The sequence below is a fragment of the Atractosteus spatula genome, chromosome 12 (assembly GCF_055471065.1).
Source record: "Atractosteus spatula isolate fAtrSpa1 chromosome 12, fAtrSpa1.hap1, whole genome shotgun sequence".
In the NCBI taxonomy this organism is placed as follows: Eukaryota; Metazoa; Chordata; class Actinopteri; order Semionotiformes; family Lepisosteidae; genus Atractosteus; species Atractosteus spatula.
In genome coordinates, this window is record NC_142717.1 from 5,402,202 (window position 1) to 5,426,912 (window position 24,711).

At 36.4% G+C, this 24,711-nt stretch overlaps 1 protein-coding gene across 1 annotated transcript in view; it reads left to right on the forward strand.

Annotated features, from left to right (window-relative positions):
* Nucleotides 1-24,711, forward strand: part of samd12 (sterile alpha motif domain containing 12) — a 124,676-nt gene that overhangs the window by 13,903 nt on the left and 86,062 nt on the right. The window contains exon 2 of the mRNA XM_088929023.1: nucleotides 13,379-13,557. Coding sequence (XP_088785149.1) covers nucleotides 13,379-13,557 — 179 coding nt within the window. The remainder of the gene's footprint in view (nucleotides 1-13,378; nucleotides 13,558-24,711) is intronic.

Below are 24,711 nucleotides of genomic sequence, written 5' to 3' on the forward strand. Positions count from 1 at the left end.
CTGTATAGTAGGTCTTTGCTTTTGCGTGGTGCAGGTTGGATCCCCGAGACCTGTGAATTGCGTCCACTGAACTTGTTTTGAATGAAAAGCGTGCAGTTTATGCCTGTGTCATTTATTCCTCTATGAACAACACCAATTGCGTTGTCTTTCTCTAGGTGACTTTTATTTTCCTTAGATGATGGCATCCACTTCCGTTCGAAGATCAGCATACTCGGGGTCCTACTTAGCTGCAGTGGTTCTGAGAATGGAGTCACCATTCTCCATTGTGGTTTTGTTGTCGTTGCTCAAAGGCATTTGGACTGGTATTTGGACTTTGGTGTCTGTTATCAGGGTGTCCTGGGAGCTGTTGCCTTGAGCTGCCAAGTCTTTATTATTTCGTTATACTAGATCCTGATTGGAGCAAACCTGCTTGGAGATTTAATATGTGTAGATAGATAGAAGTCTTGATAGACTTCTGAATTTTTCTTCCCTTGGAAACATGGGACTAGTTCCTCTCTCATAGTTTTTCTGGATTGGCATTCTAAAGATTCAGAGTGCATACTGTATCTCCGTGAATGTGAGCTTTCTTAGCTCCTTCATTTCACAATACATTATTGCAGCTCACACTCCTTTATTTTCACTTTTATTGGTTAAAATTGGGATTTCATCTGTTAGTAATCTGTTAAATCTCTTACCAGATGTTCTGAGGTGGTTTAGACACTGGGATTTCTTCAGAATTCTCCACATTTTACAGGCACCAAAAATTATTCTGAGTTATACAATATTTCACTATGAAATAGAATACATCACTCCGTGATTGCAGGTCGAAAAAAAATTCTAGCAGAATATCTTTGATAAGAAGAAAAAAAGATTTCCGTATGTGTGACATATGAGGAACCCCGTGTTTAAAGATGTTAAAAGTTACATCCCCAAACATGTTGTCTGTAGAAGTCTTCATTTAAATGCAGCATCTTGTTTCCAGCTTAAATTACTGTATATGTATAAAATATTTATTTATAAAGTCATATTTACATACTGTACCTCAACAATATGTAAATTCTATCAAATATTTTATGATCTTTATTCTCTGTCTTACTATTATTTTCCTCATTGTGTGTATTATTGTGTATTGTTGTCCTTTGTTGTCTATTCTTGAATTGTTGACACCTGTCTGACTAACATATTGCAGTAAAAAGTAGGACATTATATTTAAAGCAAGGTGAAGGGCAGTGAATAAAGCATGAATGAACATGGCAACATGAGTGGAAACAAAGTGAAAAAATCTAAATTGACCATTTTGCACTTTAATATTGTGCTTATCGAAGGGAAAAAGAAGTAAAGTACTGAGTAGAAACTGACCAATACCAACTATCACATTCTGGCCTCGTATCACTGAAGCAGTGATGTCAAGACTGCACCTCCCCAAAAGTAAAAAAAAAATATTGCTTTGTAGCCTCAAAGTCATTTTTTGTAAGATAATGATTTTGGCACACCTGCAAATTATGTGGTATTCAGCCACTGTTGATCCTTACAAATTAGTGTCACACAGTCATTTTAATTTGCTGAAGCAAATTACAAATCAGTTCAGTTCATCTTTAAAAAATGCATTTTCAGTGAGTCTGTTAGAATTAAAAATAAGATCGGGAGTAAACCATGAGATGCACAATAATATGAAACATGGGGAAAAAAATAAAAAAGTAAATGCTTCAAAATAAGTACAATTATGTTACCTTAAAGTATGCTACTGAATCATAGGAGTATAATGTAGATGGAAGCCATATTTTGTGTCACAGTTTTACAAATATGTTCCCCTGAACAAAAATAGATGAGGTACAAACAAAGTCTTCTGGCAAATTGTATCTTTCTGAGAATGTAATTTTCTATTTTGCTGTTTTTTTTCTTTTTGCTTTTTCTTATGGACTTTTTAAGGTGACTGTGTGTCTGTTAACTTTACAAAGGTGTTTTGAGCCCTGAAATAATCCTGCAAATATCTGCATGTGCTTGGCTGTTATACTAGAAATTTCCTTAACTAAAACATTAATCTAGGTCAAAGTATTTTCTCTTGGGGGGAAAAGACTGTACTCTTCTGTAGCTTAAGTGCTGTACAACCTGCAGGCTAACCCCCTACCCTGCCTATTCACTGTCTTTCCTTAAATAATTTTCATGCAGAATGCATCAAGAATGTCTTTAATAGCCACCCCATCTCATTTATTTTCTTTTTCACTTGTTTATTTCATGAAATAATGAACCAGCTGCATTTGTCTTCCCCGTATCGGCACACGTTTCTATTTCATCAATTTATACCATATCATGGATCATTTATGTATAATTTAAGATCTTGTCTGCAGCTGGGCCAGTGTGGATGCCACTGTTATCTGTAGCCCGTGTGTCTTGCAATTGTACGTCGCTTGGGTTAAAAGTGTCTGCCAGAGGAATAGATGTAATGCTGTTTGTGAGTTGGATCCCTGTGTTATGAATAAATCTCATTGCACATTTTCACAATGCACTTGGGTGACCTGCTCTGTATGACGGTGAATAAATGCCTGTCTGGCCCACAGCATTAGAAATTGCTTCTTAAAGCTGCTCCTGTTCCAGACCGAATAGTAAGGATGTACCTGTAGTATTAAAATGTCAGAAAATAAATTTTCCTCTTCTTTCCATTTCCGCTTGTCACAAAATCTCTTCCAATACAAAAACATAAGTTCTGTTTGCCTTGTGATAACCAATATCTGTTTAAGTTTTTTTATATACACGTTCCATGTATAATTTTAGGTCAATAGCACAAAAGAAACACGGTCACTTAGCAGATCTTAGATCGTGATATTTGGAAGATGCTAGAGCAAGGAGCTGGGTCAATGTATGGGAAAAGCACTCAGAAAAGTAAAAAAAAAAAGGTGTGGGATCGAGAGATTAGCAATATGAGGGTAAAGAGAACAAAATAAATAGAATATGAAAATGGGTAGGGAAAGGTGTGAAAGCAAGTTCGAAGGGAGAGATCTAGGAGATGAATCCCTACCAGGGGATTTGTGGAAGTGTAGGAAACATTGTAAATCAGATCCCTGTGTAGCCTGCGAGTGAAGGCCTACACAGGTCCTCTCCCTGATTTATCTATGAGCTGCCCTCCAGTGGCTTGAACTGACAAAGACATGGCAGAGACAGGTGCTCCATTGCAATGGGGAAACCAAGAAAAAAAAGTTAGAAGGAAAATAAGTTGCAGTTTAGGCCATATTTTGTTAGACACGAACCTAACAGTTTAAGGGATGAATTTGCTTTAAACCTTTAAATTCATTTGATCACCGCCTATAAACTCTGCCTTGTCTCTTTGTTGTCTTTTTCTAAAATTATAAACCTTAATTTTAGACTCAAACGTTAGAGAGTTAAAGATTTTTTTTTATTATTTCAATTACTTATTTGATTTGGATTCTCATCAAATAACACTGTCTTCACTTCTTTTTTTAATTTTTCCTGGTATTGAGATCTTAAAGACCTAATGGCATCAATTCTTTTAAGTATGTTTCTTAATTAAGGAATATATTTATACTTTTTTCCTTTATAATTGCTTCCTATACTGTATACTGTATGCGTTTGACTTCATTTCCCTATAGTCTTTCTGTACTCTGTTAGAAGGATTTATCTGAAAGGTTTAAAGGAACACATGCAAGATGTGAGAAGTCATTGCATCTTTTGAGTCAGACAAGATATAAGCAATCAATTATGGTTCCATGGAATTTGGCTGCATTTCACCTTTGCTAAAGTGAAACAGATGGAGGTTTTTTTTTTGCACCAGCATGAGAAGGTTTCTCACTGCTTTGAGATGCTTTGTGTACTTAGTCATGGCTATACAGTAAAATGTTCATAATTGATTAAATCTTTGAGAGTAACTAAATTCTTTTTCCTATACAAGTATCGGCATATTTATTGAAATCTAAATAAGGTCTTATTTCTAGATTTTTGTTAGACGTGCATGCAAGCAAGTTAATAATAACATAATTCAAGGTTTCTAACAGGGTAATAACAAACACTGAAGAATTGTAATCTGTTATTGACATTGGGGTTTAAAAGGTATTTGAAATACAAAAATGAATTTACAAAAGCAGGAATAAGACCTAAAACACAACAGTATTACAAAAATAATAATTTGAAAATAGTCTGTTGACATCTGACAGTACTGGAAGGGTATTGACATTGTCTAGCTTGACCATACAGTATTTCAGTGCACTAACTCAGATTTTTTAAGATGCGAGAATCACAGAGAGTAAATTTACAATTTGACCAGGTGTTCTGAAATGTACCCAGTCTCAAATTCTTCTATATTCTATAATACAGTAGTACCTATATCCTTCTTGTAATGTTCCCATAATCAGGATGTGAGAGAGCACATGTTACTAACCAGTTCAGAATTGTTAGCCTCAAAAGTATATTGAAAAGTTCTTTGCCCTAGGCAATGAAGGCCTTGCTTGGGAAAACAATCACAGAAAAATTTAGAACAATATAACAATTTTAAATGTGCTGTATGAAGCAGTAAGTTGGATCCTCTGCTCTTTTGTATGCTTGATAGATTATGTAGCTCACCCTTTTTATCTGGAACCAGTCGAGAGAAGATAAACCAGATACATTCCAGAACTTAAAGACTGACAGTCTGAGGGAACCGAAACTTTAAAGTCTTGAACAGAAAAATCCGAAAAGTTTTTTGCAAGGAATTTGCCGAAAAGACCTGTTATAAGTATTCAAAGTCTTCGAAAGACTGTCACAGTCAACTTGGTGGACTTCTTCAGAATCAATGATAAAACACAAACCAGAGGACACAAGTGGAATTTGCCTGCAAATACCTTTACAGCCATAAACAGGAGGCACTTCTTCACACAAAGTATGAAAGAGATTAAGGAACAAGACACCCAGGCATGCTGTCCAATACTCTTGAGATCTTTCAAATATGGCTGAATGAGATCTTCGGGTCAACTACTGTAGCTACTAACTACCAAACGGGCTAGATTGGCTGAATGGACTCCTTTCGTTCAGAACCATTCTTATGCTTCAGCTCACTCGATAAACTTGCTGTGATCAGGTTGTATCTTCACTTGTTCAGTAAAAACGGTAATAATACTCATCAGTATTGAGACACTAATTAATATATCACATGCAATTTTAGCACACTTGAAATCAAAGTAAAGCTGCAATTACTCAAACAGTGTCACATTTCTTGTGCTCAGGAATGCAGAGCAAAACTGCTTATTTTGCTTTTAATGTACATTCAGTCAAGAAATCAATCAACGGAAATCAAACACTTTGTGCCTGAGTTTACTTACAGTATAAAGGTTTTATGCAGCTAAACTCAAACACATTTTCAGTCCGATACTGTAACGGGTGCGCTGCAGGTATTGTTCAGGAACCTGTCAGAGCTACATTAATTCAGGTCAGTGCAAACAGCAAGACCTGGCTGAAAGCACTTGGATTCGATGTGCACGATGCCGGAAAGAATGAGCTCCTAGAGGTGGTCAGAAAGCAAAAGAAAACCAAACTTCTTGTCACCCAAGTCATGAGTGTACATGTGTGCAAGTGCAGTTTTGGTTTGGTTCAGATGGAAAATGCAGATGTAAAGTAGAAGCATTAATAAGAAGAGTATGGGCAGCTCACCTTGAAGCACAAGGTAGGCAACATTAAAACTTGTGTATAAGTATCTCAGGAAGGCACAAATTTAACTGTAAAAATGTTGTTGCCTGTTCCAACAAGACTGTGCTCTCTAACACACTTCCTAACTCTTTTTCTGTGCATTGTACAGTAGCTGGATGCCTACAAATGACTTTGTCACATTCAGCATACTGTAAAAATAGCACGAAAATGCAGCACTGCCTGAATAATTTATAAAGTTGTTTAATCAGCCTCTGCTTTATTCAGGCTTTATGATTATGATTTGGAGCTTCATTCAGAGTGCCAATTATGGCATGATGATTTAAAAGAATCTTTTCATAAAGCTCTACCTTTTAGCGTTTTAAAGTTTTAAAAGAGCTCTCTTTCCATTATTTGCAGGAAACTGTCCAAACCTTCTCAGGGTACTGTATGTTTCTTTTAAATATTACACAGTAGTATAATAACAGGTCATAATTGATACAGTATGATTTGGCAGGAGTAGATCCAAATGCAGTAGCAGCTTGGGAATGTATTAATCAGGTGCATTAAGAGAAAGTTCTTATTTAGAATGATGGATGAAATCATAAATATCAGGTCTGAAAGATCTGTTAAAGAATCTTCTAACCCTAACTAAATGCATAGAGGACACAGGGAAAAACAAAGACAGGTGAGTGAATGGAGTGAAGATGGAAATCACCATTGCAAGAAAGACCGCATCAACTTTTGGTGTGCTGTGTATAAATAAAAAAAAGTATCTTCAAAGGTACTATTCTAATCCTAAGTAATGACCAAAGTTCTCATTTTTATTTTAAAGGTTGTCATAATAATGATGGGAAATGATTAAATAAAAACCTTCTTCATGTATTGTAACTACAGTGTCTTCTAATACTGTAGGACAAACAGTAAAAGGAGAATTTATTTCTAAACTAGAAGCAGTTTCTCTGAAAAAAATAAAACACATCTGAAATCTGAGCTCCAGAACTGGTAAAGAGTAGCATTGGAGCAGTAGACTCTGCATCTGAGCTGTCTGAAGCGATTTGCTCATCAAGGGATTGCGTGTCTGGGTAGTGGGGACCTCAAAGATATGCACAGAAGGATGTATTCGTTGCAGGGAAGAAGGGGGGTGGGGGTGAATTGGTGAATTTCAAAGCACAAAAACAGGGTCTTCTTTTTTAATGAGGAGCTCCTCAGAGCAGTATCTCTGTCTCTTGCATTTTTCATGGTACTACCAACCTCCTTGTGCTTAAGATACCTTAGAAATTTTATTTTCTATGTATTATTTGCTCATCAATAGATTATACCTGAAGAAGCCATAAAAAGAAAGGGAATAAATTTCATTCCATTATATGGTTTACATGACATTTAAAAAATATATGTACTGGACTGCCCTTTGAGCTGCTTTTATCTGTGTTCTGCCATTGTGTTTTTACAGCAGATTGGTCAGTAATATCTCGTGTTCATCTATTATATTATTAAAGCAGGTGTAAATGTGTTCTGGAAGCTGCAGTGTCATATGGTGGTGAAAGATAAAGGGATTACATTGATGTGAGTGTCTCTGTCAAAATACAGGTCTCAAAATATGTTCAACACAATGCCATACAGTGAGATTACCACCAGCTATAGCAAAACCATTCTTTAACACTGATACTAATGACTCTCCACATCACTGTGCTACTAGTTCAGGTGGGTAGCTGCGTCAGCATGCGTAGGCTGCAAAGGAACAAGTAATAGGTTTATTCCATGCTGAAAAAAAGAAGAAAGAGAACACAACGTTTCGGCCGTGGAGCCTTCTTCAGGTGTGTTAGAATGATGGATGAAACACCTGAAGAAGGCTCCACGGCCGAAACGTTGTGTTCTCTTTCTTCTTTTTTTCACTGTGCTACTGCTGGCTGCCAAAACTGTTGTTTTTTTCTTACTGACTTTAGCAAACCCTTTGTGCTTTCTCCTGCAGACCAAAGATTATCTTTTTGCCATTTTCAGCTGGTGTATCCTAGTGACTTTGAATCACGGTGTTATCATTGTAGGCCCATCTGTGTCAAATATTGACATCTCTTCGGTGTGTGGTGACACTGATTAGTTTTGAATTCCTAACTGTGTTAACAGTTAAAGTTTGTTGATTTGGAGATTGAATCCCTTAGGTGTTGCCACCTGGTCATTACATACAGTTGACCAGGTCCAAGTCAATACCTGGTGCTTCTAGTCAGTCTGTCGCCATTCCCAGAGTGCATTATCTCCCTGTTTTAGAGGTTGTGGCATTGCTGCAGTTTAATTTAAGATGACAAATGCATGCCTTTAATAGTGGAAACATCACCTTTGTTCATGCATATTCGCAAGCACACACTTTTATCCATGGATGTATCATGGCTTTTTTACTCCTTGCTCTAAATGTAGAAAGGAGTGTAAGAAGAGAGCACAAGCTTCAGCATTTTCTCCTAATACATCAAAGGCTCTCATATTCAAACAGATTAGTCAGTTAGACTAAACCAGCTAGATCGGTTTGAATGGCTTCTTTTTGTTCTTAACAAAAACATCTTAATCGGAATATCGTATTTGGTCTCTGCTAGCCACAACAAGAGCTCCAACAAAACATATAATGTGTTTTTGCAAGCTATTAAAATATCGTGGTCTGGACCCATCCTATTGTTCAGCAGGATCATCTTCAGTTGCAATAGTAAAAGTTGTAATGGTGTGGGACTGAAGTGCATGTTCTAGCAGTTTCCAACAGAATTCTAATCCATTCTGGCCGTGGAAGGTGATGAAGGTCTGTCTAATGCTTCTCAAGACAGCTGCACATTGCTTGCCACTAAGAATCTAATTTCTGACAAAGGTACAGGTACCTTTACTGAATATTGACTCAAGGGGGATGAATACTTATGCAGTCAGTTTTCAGTTTTGTATTTATGATATGCGACGCTGTGTATATTTATGTTGTCACTTTGACATTATACAGTGTTTTTTGTTGATCAAAGGCAAACAAAAACAAATACATTATGATTCCATATTGTAACACAATTAAATGTGAAAAAGTCCAAATGGCTGAATACTTTTGATAGCCACAGTATTTAACGTAATATGTTGGCCAGTACTAAACGTACTTAAGACATATTCGGTTTTATCTTTGCAGTTTTATTTTTAGATTACTCCTCAGCAGATGGTTCCTTTTATTCTTTTTCCACTGATTAATTCTTTATGACTTTCAAAAGATTTAATTAAAAATGCTCGAAGCCCTGGCAGCATATCTAGCTACAGAGCTTTAAGAATCAACTTCAGAATTCCCTTCCTTAGTATAAAGTTGAGATGTGAATCCAAGGTCTTCATAAAAACTTTCTCTACCTTCTGCAATATCCCAGTTTTAAGGTTGTTTTAATGATGTAGCTTTTATTTTGTAACCAAAAATATTCTCTCATGGCTTTGCTCTCATCTGTTATCACGGAAGACGTCACTGTGAACAGGGGCAAGTGGTCTGTGCTATTTTTAGAAAAAAACTCCCCCCAGTGGGATGTAGTGAATAACATTGCAGTAGAGGAACAGCCGAAGCTGTAATTTTCTATGCAGCTGGGACCCACTTCAATAATATATAATTTGTCTATGCACAACCTTCTCATGTCTCACTCATTCTGAATTTACTCTGCTTTCCGTAAGGAGCAATGTCTGGGAGGAAAACACTGAGATTGTCGAGCTTTAATTATCGGTGCTGTCAGATTAGAAGTTATCATGAGTCCAACATCAGCTGTACATCTTATCTCTGTACTGACATTGTTTAGGTCAGCCGTTGTGATTTTAGGCACTGGAAGAGAAAATTTTCCAGCAAAAGGGCTTTTCATTTTTTGAACATGTTATTAATCCATCAGGTTGGCTGCTACCACATCAAAGGAAGATTGTTGACTTCTCGTGTTCAATTGCCCACACCGTAAGGTACTGTACATCGCACACAGAAAAAGACCCGGAACGTGAAAGATTTAAAGGATATTTGAGACTGTGAATCAATGAAATTCTCCTGAGAGAAGCTGACAAACTGAGAAAAAAAAATAATAAAAAAAAACCTGACAAAAATTACTTCCAGATCCATGAAATAAATTGGAGCAGGGGACAAGATCGGATTTGTAGATGTATGGAAACGGCACATCCTTGGTCAATAGTGTGACAGGAGTTAAGAAAAGGTTCGGTAACCACAGTTTCAAAGCTGATTAATTGGGATAATTTAAGAAGCATTAAGTCCTTCCTTGAATCTCTGAGCTACTGTCTGCCAGGTGAATACTGTAGATTGAATGACTCCTTGTTGTTAATATTTTTTATTTCTTTACTGTATTTCAGTTTCCCTGTCAGATTTACTTTCAGTTCAAAAATATGATGTAAAACGCACATTTTTGGCCACATAGCATTACATTCTGGCTTGTTTTTGGAAAGTGTTTATTTCTGCACAGTTGTACTCTGTGTTGTTGTTACAAATACACTACTGTACTTGCAAGAACCGTAGTGAGGAAATCAAGAAATGAAAATAAAAATAAGAAGGCAAACCTACTGTAATACCAGTAGAGAAAAACAATCATGGCGGGCGTATGTTGAATAAAGGAAATCTGATATATTGCCGAGTTCTGCTAATCTTTTGAAACTTGACAATAGCAACACAACTTAAATGGGATACATTAAATGCAACTCTTTAATATGGCTGTAGAAGCTGAAGTTTAGTGTTTTGCGATGCAGTGGCATAGATCAGATCAGTGTGACAATGAGCCAGTAAAACCTTAGCACAGTGCTGGTTTCAGTGGCTAAAGGTTATTTTGGAAGGATCACAAAAAAACACAGTGTCTTACTGACCTCCAAGATACTTTTTACAAAAACCTTTTCACTTTTAGTATGTCTACTTTTTTTACACTCCTGATCCTACTTCCCTGATTCCTTGTTCATCTGGGTTCACCTTATTAGGCTTTTGAATGCTTAAATAAAATGTCCTCCTAGTGACCCTCTTTCAAAACTACAGACTTGGAATATCCCCTCATTTTTTCAAGTGACGCAGCTTATTTCATTAGGCACTAATCTCTAATACACCCATTTTCCTTGTTGGACGTTTTGTAACCTTGGGGTTAATTGGGGCTAATTTCCCATACTGAAAACAATGAAAATGTTCCTTGAACTGTAAGTTTGATGTCCCAAAATATATAATGATGTTAAAAAAAGAAGCTAGTGTCATATGACATTTAAACGGAAGATAACACAAAACTTTGAATCGCTTGTTAAACTGCAAATTTCAAATTCATCACTTGATGGCAGCATTTACTGTATGTCAGAGATGCTTCTTCTTTGTTGTACTGTGTACAGTAGGTCTGTTTAGAATAGAAAGAGGATTTAAATTGCATACAAACTCAGAAATCAATATTTGGATTAAAAAATTCATAAGCTTGAAATGAGCAAAACATTTTAATTAATTATGTATTTTTTTGCCTGGTATTAGCCATGTAAATATTTTATTCCATCCTCATTATCCAAGCTTTATGTGATTACGAGTTTTATTCAGGATAGTATTTTTTTTAGCTAAAAAGTACCTAGGGTGCACTTACATAGTAATCAGGAAGTGGAATATTTTTAGAATACTTTTATGTTAATCTTTTATTAATTTAATTAATATAAACAATGTCAAATTGCTTAATTTTTAAGTTTTTATTAAAAGGCAGACCACAGATATTGACTTTGTATTTGTAATTTTATGATTGTTTTTGTTCTTTTTTTCCTACTTTAGGGGATGTCACATTTAATTCAGATGAACATCCAGTGGAGCATATTACTTATAGAACTTATAGAACATCTTTACTTATAATCCTGCAATGTTTTGTTTATCTTCTGTTTTACTGTCTGTTTCAAAATGAGGCAGAAGAAGCATAGCTTTAAGTCTAAAATTACCAGCCCCCATCCCCAATATATGCACATGCACACAAATGATGTTTTTATATACAAATATGATACATATTTCATAGCCTATATACATATATATCAGATAATAATTGGGTGCAATTATGCATACAAGTCTTCCTGATCTTTAGATTCTTGGAGTTGGATCACTGAATCTCACATAAAATTCCTAGTTTACTTGTTTTTTCCATTGAGATTCAACAGCACCATCTAGTGATCACACCATAGTTTATCAAACCCTAGAAAATTCTTTCTGGGCTGAAATCAATTTTTTTAAATAGTTTTCAAAAGAAAATTTGCTGACTAATACTAAAGTAGAGACTAACGGGCTTACATTTAAAACTGTATTTCCAAATGTTTATGTTTATTGTTTATTGAAGTCTGCATTATTATTATCTCTGAATCACATAACAAGCAACAATGATTGGCAAGGTGTGTGGAAAATGAAATGTGTGCAAGACTTTATGGTATTCATAGATCTGGTTTAATCTCACATACTGTAGATGTCAGTAGTTCTTATTCTGATTGTAATTCCTTACAATCAGACAGTCCCAAATCATGGCAAGCATTCAAAGAATAATAAAATCAATATAATAAAAATATATAGTATACTTTTCTCAGTATAGACTATTGAAATATTCAGGTCTCATTTACCTTTCACATTTCAACATGCTTAACATTTTTAAACTCGGCATTTGAAACATTGTGAAATGTGTGGTGAGTTGCAAGATTCTCCTGAAGTTCATTCTCCTGATGACTTTGAAAAATCGGTGCAGTAATCCTTATGGATGTATCCATTGCAGGAACCTTGGAAATCCAGACAAGATTCTAACAATACGTCATCACCTCAACTGTGATATATAATTCTAAGTCACGTGCTCAATTAGGTAATAGACAAGGTCTTTGCAGGATTGCAGCTGATTTACAGAATAGATGATCATTTATTTGATCTCCAAGAGCTCCAGTCCAAAAATCCAACCACCCTGACTTCAGTTATCGAACTTGAGTATGCTCCAATATTTACTTTGACAGAAATGGATCTCCAGACAACACACCTGTATTAAAGAAGCATACAGCATATGAAGACAGGACTTAGACATACTCAGGAGACCAGAAGTCTTCATCAGAAAGCACCAGATGCAGACACCCCAATGCAAATGAAAATGATTAATCCAACCATGAGGGATAGCCAATCAATGATGTGTCTCTAAGTATTTTGCATACTTACACATTATAGAGCCTGTATGTGATATGCAGGAGGCTATAAACTAGCAAAAACAAAGTCCTTAACTTTACAGCCCAGTTCAGAGACGTAAAAACGTTGGTCCCATTTTCATTATCCAGATGCATCAAATGTCAGATGAGATGCACTAAGTGTGTGATAGAACAGAAACATTTGACATCTACATCAACACTAGGTGCCTCCGTATTTTTATTCGTACAGTAAGTATGTATGTCTTCTGGGATCATTTTGTAGATCTAACCAAGTCTGTAAAAATTTTAATTTTCCTGCACCGTGTTTTCAGATGCATTTCATTGTTTTTAGGGACATAAAACTTCATTAATTACATTCTTTTTTCCAATATTTACAGAGCACCATCCATTAAACACCATGCTTAGCAATAATAAATAGGAGAAAATGAATAAATATTGGTATTTTAATTTTTTACTTTCATCAGGCCATCGTATTAGAATTCAGTGAAGCTCATCTGTTGTCAGAGCAATCTATGCTTTTATTAAATTAGAAGTAGATGATTGCTAAAGCAAGAGTAATACAACTTCATAGAGAATTTAGCAACCAGGTTAAATTAAAAAAATAATGTTATTGAAATGGCCCTCTCAGTTTTGGATTTTCTTTCTCCAGCTGTCCACTGTAACCTGAGTCAGAATGGAATAGATCACGCAGCCTGTGCAGAGGATGTCAGTGTGCACCTTGAAGCAGAATCGAGAGAGAATGGAGTCAGAAATGAGGACAGCAGTCTGAGGCTTCTGGAGAAGAAAGGAAGTCCTAAACAACAGACTTCGGAAACAGATGGTGCTCGGGTAAGGAACTATCAGGAACTCTTACATACATTTTCCAGTGTACATTGCATTATGAACTACGTACATATGTAATGTACTAAATATAAAAATCTTGAAAGTATTAAGATACGGTAATTAAATTAAATACTTACAGTAATACCCTCAGACTAATGTTTGCTCCCTACATGCTACTTGTGAATCCCTAATCTGTGGGTTTTATCTGGAGGTTTTCACAAGAGAAACTTGGAGCCCTCACCTTTTCTAAATATTTGAGGTCAATTTTTTGTTTCCAGGGCAGATACCATATGAATTTTGTGTTTCCAGGATGGATACAATATGATTTTTGTGTTTCCAGCAGGGAGGATAAAATACAGACAACTGTACTATAATATGCTTCATGCTCTTCTACTAAAACAGACCATAAATGTCCTTTTGTTTTTGCAGCACTTTGGGCTGGACAGAAATGCACTATTAACACATCTTATACTTTTCTTGTTTAATTCTTCCCTATTTATACAAGTATCTGCAACACACAAGTTTTAATATAGAGGATATAACAGGATGTTACCTACTGTACACATGGATCCGTATTTTAAGGCAGTGTGTCTTGTTTTCTTACCTCATATCACTACTTGAGGTCTCCCATTCAGGTATTGGTCAGGCTCACACCTGCTGAGCTTCAGTGGGTTGTCAGTTGTGAGTTGCAGGGTGATATGGCTGCTGGCTTTAAAGCAGTACTGTCCACCAGTACAAAAGCAGCCTTAAGGTTTTCTCTTGAGTTAGGTGTCCAGAGGGTGTTTGGAAAAAAAAAATCCCTCAATGAAGTTAAACAACACTTATTTGCTTATTACCTCCTTCTACCTTAGCCTGCAGTATGGTTTTATAAATAAACTATTCCTTTGTACTTATGTCATTTTCACCATTCAAGAACAGCAAATTTAGTGCACTCATATCATTTTGCTGAAAGCGGATAAAAATAGTTACAGCTGCTGGATGGTTCCTCTGTGTGATGACTCAGAAACCAAGGGGGATTAGAAACATTATATAAAGTGTTTGATTTTCACCACAGTGTCTGCACAGTTAGTAAATCTAATTTTAACTGCAGGCTTTTTTTATGCTCTGAGGATGCAGGTTTTTCCTTTTTTAATGATGTATGTCATGTTGCTAACAGAAATAACAAGGGAGCATAATTCAGTCCTTGACTGTTCATGTTAAAAGGGTGCAGAACAAAGCTGGCTTTCAGCAGCAGTATTAATTCTACAGTTAACTAGCAGCATTGCGACTGATATGATATGTGAAAAAGGAGGCCATGACTTGTTTCCCTGAGATGTGAGCTGATATGACAACAATACGACACTCAATGTAGTCATAATTCAATTATGCCAATGTTTTTTCTGGGACAAAACTTGGTATTTACAAAAAATCATCTTCCTTCTTTTCAGTGTTCACATGTAGAATAAACTGTAGGAATATGATTGCCCCCTTCTGCCAGAGAGAAGACTCAGTTTCCTACTTTAAATAAATAATAGCGATGACAATAGGAATTCACATAAAATGTAAAATGAATGTTCCTGTATTTCAGTTGACTAAAGCAAGCATATAAGTCCTTTATTCTTAAATAAAATTGTGCATCCAGAATCCTCCTCAGCTGTGATGTTTGTGCAGCCCAAAAACAGCACAAAGCTTTCACCGTCCTTGGTTTAAATTTTGCATTAGCAATATTTTTCATTCACGGTCATGTTCTGTTAAATTAAACATATGGTCACGCCAAAAGTCCTCATGGTCTCCCCTCAGCAACCAGTATCTTACTAATAATCTATTACAAATCTGTTTTGCAATCTGCACTGGATCAATATCCAATAATAATCTGAGCTCAGAACTGCTGATGAAACACCTTCCTTTCAACGTTGTCTCATTGCTTTAGCCCACATATGAGAATACAGTATGAGCTTTTAAAGGAGTTTTCATTTCCTCCAGCACACTAGCTCACCCTGTCTTTTCATAAGAGCTCTGGTGGTGGATGCAGCAATGCTATTAAACCCTGGAGACAGCGGTGAGCTCAGATCATGCTGTTTCCACCTGGCGTCCCTAAGTGCGTGACTGGAGGCAAATCGGCCCCCAGCCAATTTTCTCTTTCTGAAACCCGTGAATGCAGATGCCAATCTGATGCCCCTCATAGGCCCCCAGCCAAGATTACCACAGTGCTGAGGCTCGGAGTCAAAGAGATGACTGTCTGAGATGAAAGGCACTCCTGACAAATCGTGCAGGGATTTTACATTTTCAATTAGTATTGACTGTGCTTACCTACGCTCAAAATAGCAGATCTGTGCCATCCCGGGAAAGAATCACATTGGGGGGTGTTTAATTAGTAAATCCGGAGAATGCTCTGTGTTCAAGAGCAGAGAGTTTCAGTCACTGATCCGTATTAAAGGTGCAGTTTTCCATTCAATCATCTCACTTTATTCCACTATTGCTATCCTGCCTCTTGTCTTCCTGTCTTCTTTGACACAACCTGCTTGCATCCCCACTGACAGGAGTCCCATGTGACTAAGGGATGCTTTTGTCTTTCTAAACAAGTCTATTTCTAGGTTGGAAAGTATGGGAGAATCACCCGCACAGAACTGAAAGGGGAACTGCAAAACTTTTTATATTTCGGCGGTTAGAAAGAATCAGCATTGATGAGTGCATTTCAAAGAAAGTAAAATGCACACAGTAACTTGTAAAACCTCCAATTTACATCAAAGTAGAGTCAATTTCCAGATCCGCGCAGCGCCATATTCTGCGATTCAGAACGAGGCAACAAAACTTCTGGTGAGGTGATGCGGTGCTATTGCACTGTCAAGAAGCAGGCTTGTGAATACCTTTCTCTTAATCCAATAGAAATATTGGTCTCGATTTCGAGATGGTTTTGCTGCACAACCTGTACTTATTCACTCATACATCGCCTTACGTTTGTCATTAATCGTGACTACTGAGCAGGAAGGGCTGCTTCATGTCACAATTCTTGCAAACTCTCACTCTTGCCTATGATGAGACCAGAGGATTGTGACAACACGGAGACCTACAATACTTTCAGAAAGTTCACGATTTTATGCCAATTCAAAATGTATAAAATTTTTCTATACCGTCAATTAATTTATTTTGTTATCGAGATTTAATAACTGGTCTTAGAAACTGGGACTGCAGTTCCCTAGTAATGCCAGTAGTTGAGAGTAATTTTCTCCAATAATTTTCATTTGTGCTATACAGTAGTAGTAGTAATATATCAAGGTACAGTACAGGTGGTCACTGATATTCTTTGGGATTAGGAACTAGAAAGTCATGCCATACTGTATAGCAAAAACAACATATTTAGGAGAACTTTGTCCTATGAGAATACCATAAATATGAAGCTTATGGGACCGTAAGAGCATAAATTTGCCCTTGTGACTAAAGGTTTTCCTTTAAGAATTAATGGAGTCGGGTTAGGCATCATAAATTAGATTGAGTATGTGTTTCCCATTATATATGCAGGTTGCATTCCTAAGTAATGCAACTTACAGCTAATTGAATTAGAAAGGGGAATTAATATTCATAAAGAGCAATGCAATTAGCTTGAGATACGTTCTGAACATACCATTATGACATTGTTATATACGTTTAATGTACCTATAACGAGTAAAAAAATAAACGTTGATAGTATCACCAACTCGTTTCGACTTGTGGTCTCATTCACTGCTTCAAAATGGATATTTTCCACACACAGTTCATACTGTACATCCATAGCTAGAAATCACACCTTGATCCATTGTTGGATCAGCAACGTAGTGTGTGGTGGTAAGAACTCAACTTTAATACTGAGATATAACAATTCATAATTTAAGTCATGTGTAACAGCAATGTCTTGAAGGAGAATTCTTAATGTTACATTTTTTTCATTTCTGGAACAAAATAATCTATAAATCACCTGTGTTCCTGGCTTTTGGTAAATTTGGTTAGTACATTCTTTTGGTAAAGATAAAAGTGAAGGGAAAATGCTATATATATAGCAGGACCATCTGAACCACAAAGCTTTTTAAAATTTATATAGATCAGTCAGCCTGCATTTAGATACTGTACATCTAATCAATGTGCTGTGCATTAATGTAATGTACTGTGCAGTACCATAATTAATTTTAAAGTAATAAAAAGAGTTATACTAATTTCAGTCTTTTGGTGTTTAACATGTTAGTGCTGTAGCTTAAATAGCACAGATTACAGTGTGTGTGTGTGTGTGTATTTGTATTTTCTATGCTCTGTACAAGTAAAGTTGGCTTCAATTCATTTTTTTAGAGGTTACATTTAGAGGTCGGTTTAGAAAAGAAATGTATTAAATCTAACAAACAAATCAAGCTGATGAGGAATTAAGGTATTTGACAAACTTTGTTTCTAATTAAATGTTGTGACAATCATTGATATATTCACACTGTATGTAGTTTAAATGCAATAGTTTAAAAAACCTTCTGAAACTGAAGAGAATGTTTTGGGAATGTATACACTAGATGGCACTGTGAACTTGTCAGATAAGTTCATATTTGAGAGTCAAGCTGCAAGCCAGATGTGGGGAACACGTAAACAGACAGAGGTTTCAAAAAAACACAGGACACCAAAGAGAGATAAAAAAGAACAAATTGTTCTTTTGTTTAAAAAAATCTTCCTTTGCTACAGCAATTGGACATTCAAACAATGTCCTTCAGCAATCAGATTTACTGAAACCACGTCAAATGTCAAATAAAGGGATATTTTCAAATGTTTTGGTATTCCTGTCTTTGAAAAAATAGTTGGGAATGAATACCTTGATTATAAACTAAATAAAACCATACAGAAAACAAAGCATTTGAATTCTGTAAAATTGAACTCTATGCTCTTATAACAAGGGCGTGTACAGTATCAACTACTGTGTCTTTTACAGTACATAACCATAGAGAATTTTGGCTCTAGAGTTGCATTAGAATACTTGAACAGTTCTGTTTCTTAATTTAATTGATAAATCAGTAGTTTACCGAAAGCCAAACAGAAATCCTTCTAAATTTAGTGTATGTGTCGTAAAATTAGATTTGTTAAACTGTACCAACATAATGTAGAAGAGTCAGTTTTTATCCCTGACCACACACAGGGGAGAATGAGGATGTGTAGACAGTAGGGTCAGAGAGAGGCTGCAGGAGGCACATCTCTCCCCAGCAGAACCTCAAGTCTGCAAGCATCTGGAAGGCCACTTTGACAAGAAAGACTTGTCCGAATAATTGCAGCCTTCCCCCATCTGGACACACTGGTTTAGTGACATGGCCCAGGTTCATACCAGTGATTACAGAGGTTAAATTTTACTGGTTAAGCCACTCAAGAGTACCATAAATATTTAATGATTTAACCACATACACATTTTAGTTGTAGGCTTACTGTAGATTACTTGCAGTCTCGTTTATACTACTGTATATCCTGGACAATTACTTTTACTTTTCTAGGCAGAAGTTTTTTTACAGCATAGATAATGCAGTTATCCTTGGCATTGCAACATGGGCAATCAACACACAGAAGAGTAGGGAGGAGAGTGCTTTTTATTAAATAAAATTGCATGATTTCACTATCCTTAAAAGGACTGCTCTCACCAGCCAGTGGGAAGAAAAGCTGGTAGCAGTAATGCCCTTGTAGCTGCTTATAACATTACCATGTTTGAAAGGGATATAATTTTCCCAAAATAACAATTAATGTGGTTTTCCTGACCTCCGAGGTCAGTTTATGGCTTAGTATGAATTTTATCAACAACATAAAGGCTATAGGCTTCTGAGTACACAAGTAGATAAAAAGTCAAACATTAATCCTAATAGTAGTTACACTTCTGATTAGAGGTTGTAGGTCTGCATATTCCTATTCTCTGCCTGACAGAGGTTTAATTGGATGATTGATCAGTAGAAAAATTCTTTAAATATGAAGCTGCCAGGAAAATATGTGGAAGGGAACTCTGTAATACTATCATGCACTCAAGGTCATTCGGAAGCCTGAGCTTCTAGCAGCTCATGTGATTTCTAGATATACTGTACAGACTGTAGAACTATTCCTTCACATCAGAAAGATAAATTGGACAAAGGAGCTCAGACTGGCCGACCACAGGTTTATTTTACACAGGCCTTTCAAGGAGTAGTGTACTGTCCTGAAAGTACCCCCATATTTCATATTTCACATGCAGCATTCTATGTTTTGATTTACTCTTGGTATTTCTTAATGTACAGTAATTGTTCTGTACAAATCTATGTTACAAAGGTGCAAAGCAGTAGAACATTACACAAACAATCTGAAGCCTTTATTGAAACATTTTGCTATTAAGATGCTACAGCACTGATATGCCCATCAATATCTGTTTTTTCCAGAATTCTGAAGTGGCTTTATAATATTAAGAAGGGGAAGGAGAAAAAGAAGAAAGTTGATTAATAATAGTAATAGGTAACGGGTTTATTCCATGCTGAAAAGAAAAGAAAGGAAACACAACGTTTGGCCGTAGAGCCTTTTTCAGGTCTGAGGTGTGTTTAAGCGAGGTCCTCACACCTGAAGAAGGCTCCACGGCCGAAACTTTGTATTTTCTTTCTTTTCAGCATGGAATAAACCCGTTACCTGTTCCTTTGTAGCCTACGCATGCTGACGCAGCTACCTACTTGAATTAATAACAGTAATATCTCAGTATAGTGTGCAAAAAAGAAATGGATATCCATGAATTCAAACATTAAGTTAAACAGATTTGTAAGCCACAGTATTACAGTGAGTTTTGCAACAGGACTTTCTGAATCGTTTGCAAGATCTGATATGGGCTTGGAGTTCATTCCACAGTATTGGAACAACAGAAAACAGAAAACAGACTGGTCTCCTGCATCTGGAACCTTGAACAGAGCCTAAGCTAGTATTGCAAGTAACACTAGTGATAAAATAGTAAACCATGTAGAACTGCAGAATTTTCTCTACTGTAAGTCATGAACAGATGCAATAGTATAATTAATTACAACAACCACAGCAGAAACACCAATTATTGGTGGTAGCATTTGCATATAGCACTTCTAGTACTGAACTGCTTGCCAGTTCTATGCTATATTGTAAATCAAAATATCTCATTACTTGAAATGTCAGGCTACACAGCCTTGCTCTCTTGTTGGTGTAATGCTGATTTAATTATTTTCAGCCTTTCAAACTTTCTCATGGTTTTCAGAAATTCAGGTGCTGTTTAGAGTGCCTGGGGCTACGTCTGTCTTTGCTGAGGGCATCAGATGCCCCCTCTGTTCTGCCAAGGAATCTAACTAATAAGCAGCTGCTCTTTTCTGGCAGTGGTACAGTTTTCTTCCTCATGGTGCTCACAAACAGATAAGTAGTTGAGCAAAAGGAGTCTAAATAAATGGAGTCTCTCATTTGGAAGACGTGCAGGAGGACTATGTAAATAATGTGCCTTTCATGTGATTTTCAAAGCCCGTGTGCTTCAGAGCAAAATCTGATCCCGATTACCTGATTATAAAAGTTTTAAGACACAGAACTACAGTAGCTAGTGGCAATGTACTGTAGGTGTGAAGATAGACTGAGCTTGTTTTCCTACACAGAAACAGTTTGGGGAATTTAAGCCAGTGCCTGAAGGTAGTGTAAGAAAACGCCCATCAAATTTTGCAAATGTGCAGTATACAGTAGTTGAAAGTCTTACTGGTAGCATTTTAATTCAACCCAGCATGATAGAGGCTGGAATTTTCTGTAAAGCTTAGCTGGATATGTACAGGTATGATAGTTATAAAAAGGATTGGATTAAAAACCAGCACCTCCTATGGGAACCCAAGGACCAACTGAGAAACAGCAAATAAGGTTTTTGTCTTCAATCCCAGACAATTGTAAGCATACTGTAACCATAGATGTATTGGTTTACCACATTTCAATCTGTTAATGTACAGTGGGGGTTTGGCAAACACTATGATGTGTATATCAAAATAGTTTTAACTATAGACATTATGTTGTCCAGAGCCCTTTTATGTTTCTGAAAGCTGTAGAAGAATGTATAGAAATCCAGTGCAGTGGTTTATTTCAGCAAATGTCCAGCAAAGCAGGAGAAGACTGCAGTAGGACATACAATGTCCATTCTGAGTAGGCGTGATTTATAGAGGTGCCAGAGGCTGACGATGTTTACACCACAGGGGGACTGTAGAGGGCAGGCAGAGGAGAAGCTGAGAGGATGAGACAACATTAAATTTACTTATTTAAGAGGCAATTAGTCTGTTCCTCATGTGTATCAGTCATGTCATAATTTGTGGAGGAATTGTTCAAAACACAAAACTGATCCATTAATGCCAAGTAAATGTAAAAACCTTTCTATATAATGAACCTTTTGTTGTTGCATGAATAATATCAAGACTAGGAATTATTCTATGGTATATTGGACATCTAAATAGGATTCAATGTATGTTAAAACATCCATGATTTCTGTATTTACATTTATTTATTTTTATTGTGGCTATGGAAATTAACATTAATACACAAAGTTAATGGAAAAACTGTCCTCTTGTTTCTCCAATATGATAATATTACCAAAAATGCTATATGGCTCCAACATTCCTGCAGAAAAAAAGCTAATTTGTTATTATCAGCAATTAACTTTTGTATGCCTACTATAGCACAAACCCATAGCTAGTGTTAGGGTTAGGATTCCTACAAAACATAGATACTTTTTGATGGCATAGCTGCATTTTAGGACAGAAATTATTAGGAAAAGTGTTATTTCAATGATATCTTCAGATTTTTTTTCTTCCATATATAACTGTTTGCACTGCATTGCTCAAAAAGCGAATTTTGCCTTAATTGTCCTAAAGGCAGAAGTTGGAAAGAAAGTGATAATACAGTTCAAAATCTTGCCTTTGGCATTGAATGCACATGCATATTAAAAAATAATGCCCTCATTTTTTATGTATTCCTGACTCTTACCCCAGTGAAGCCTGAAACCATGCTCAGTGAGATCACCATCGAACACAACATTTCCACTAGTAGAATACTTGTCCAAGAATAGAATTTTACCCTTGTTGATACACTCTCTTTAGTTTGGCACTCCAATAAGTGGAAGGTTGCATTAATTCTTTGAAGAAATTCTGAACCCTCACCCTAACCTACTGTAGTTTAAATGAGATTGCCCTGAAGGAGCAGGCCAAGTGGACTTGATGTAACTTGCATTGAGCGAAGGTGCAGTGTATGTGATTCAACAACAACAAAAAAATGACATGATCATGGTCATTCTCAATCTAAAAGAAAACAGTCCCGCAATCATTTAGGGGTGGTTTAGCCTGGCTTGTCCGAGGAACAGTGGCACAAATTCACACAGCTGTCCTTCCTATTTACTGTATTTAAAATGGAGTGAGCACTTTGTCCACAGGAGAAAAGTAAAAATCGGAGAGTACCTCAACAATTGCTCTACGTTCTTATTTTATGTACATGTTAAATATGCATGATAAAGTTTACTTCATTAGGCTAAATCTAAACCTGTCTATATGCTCATTAGAATATTATGTTGAATTCTGGTCACCACCACATACATACAATTTTCTAGCTTAAGAGAGAATTTAATAAAGGGCATCAAGAATGATTCCAGGCCTCAGAGTATTGTCATATATGAACAGATTAAGGGATCTTATTCTTTTCAGTCTAACACAACAACAATTGAGAAGAGATGTTGTACAGAGTCTAATGTATTTATTTTTATATTATACAGTATGTAAAATCCAAAATAATATGGATAAATTAGAGAACTACGTCAATCAGTAGTGAAATAAGAATGTGTGGTCAAAATAATGAAATTTAAAGAGATGCATTTAGTTTAGGAGAAACGTTGTTATACTGTGCCAGTGTTTGAAACAGGTAACCCAGTCAGGCGTTTGTTTTAAGAAACGGCTGTAGGAAGTTTGAGATTCGTTCATTCATCCCTTTCTTCCACTTCAGGCCCACTGTGGAGCTAGAGCCTCTCATGGCGAGCAGAGGGCACATGTCAGGGTAAGCCCTGAGTGGCACACGCCAGTCCATCACTCAAACACACTCACACCAAAGCCAGTTTTCCCAGAACTCAGTTAACCTATCAGGATGTTTTTGGATTGTGTGCAGAAACCCACATGAACACAGGGAGAACATAAAACTTCCATGCAGATAGCCCCCCCCAAGTCCAGAATTGAACCCAGGGCTCCAGCAATTTTTATTTCTACCGGGGCAGTGGGCAGCACTTTCTATTAACCTAAAAAGGGATGTTAAAGGCATATTTCATGTTCATGAATGAAAAAAGCAATACTGCCCACATGATTAGCCTTAAAAGAAATTACTAAAATAGGAATTAAAAGCTAAACAAGACCTCTGCTTATTTTAATCATAAATCAATTGCTTTGCACTTGCTTTGATTACTCCAAATGTGTATTTCAAGTTACAGGTCATTTTTCATTACAATGTAAATTAACTGCTTTAATCCTGTGAACAGTTCTGATCTTTATTTCTTTACAACTCTTTTGAGCAGCTTTGGAAAGTACGGGCTCTGGAAAGTCCAAAGGATTGTGGGTTCAGATCTTGGGTGGTAGTCTTCTGGATAAATGGGTGCTTTTCTGGTGGCCATTGTAAACAAGCATGTGACGTATCTGCTTAAATAAAGCAGAAGTGGTGCAAGTCATCATGGCTTGCTTCATTTTTTCTTTCTGTCTTCAAAATATCCATAGGAAATTAACCCACAATGTAGTGACTGACCAGATCCAACACACTAAAACTGACAAAATACAAAACCTCACAGTTGTCCCAAAACAAACCAAATCATGTCTCCAGCCAAGCCTTCCACTTATCACATGTGAAAGAATGTTCATGGTTTAGTCTTCTGATTTTCATCTACTGCATATGGAGAGGAACACCCACAGTTCTCTCTCCTGGAACTGTTGGAACTATTGTGACTCATTTCCTTACCATTTTTAGTCAGATATGAAACTGCTGCCTGCTTTTGAGACTCTTGCAGCAATTCATTTAGAAATATATCACTTGGATTTTGATGTATTATAAAGCTTCTAGCTTTTGTTAGGTGTCTAGAAAAGCTCCCACTTTCTTTCTTTTCCTTTGTACAACCGCCTACAGTACTTTTTTTCTTTTGTAAATCAGGAAGATCGTAATATACATACAGTATCTGTGACT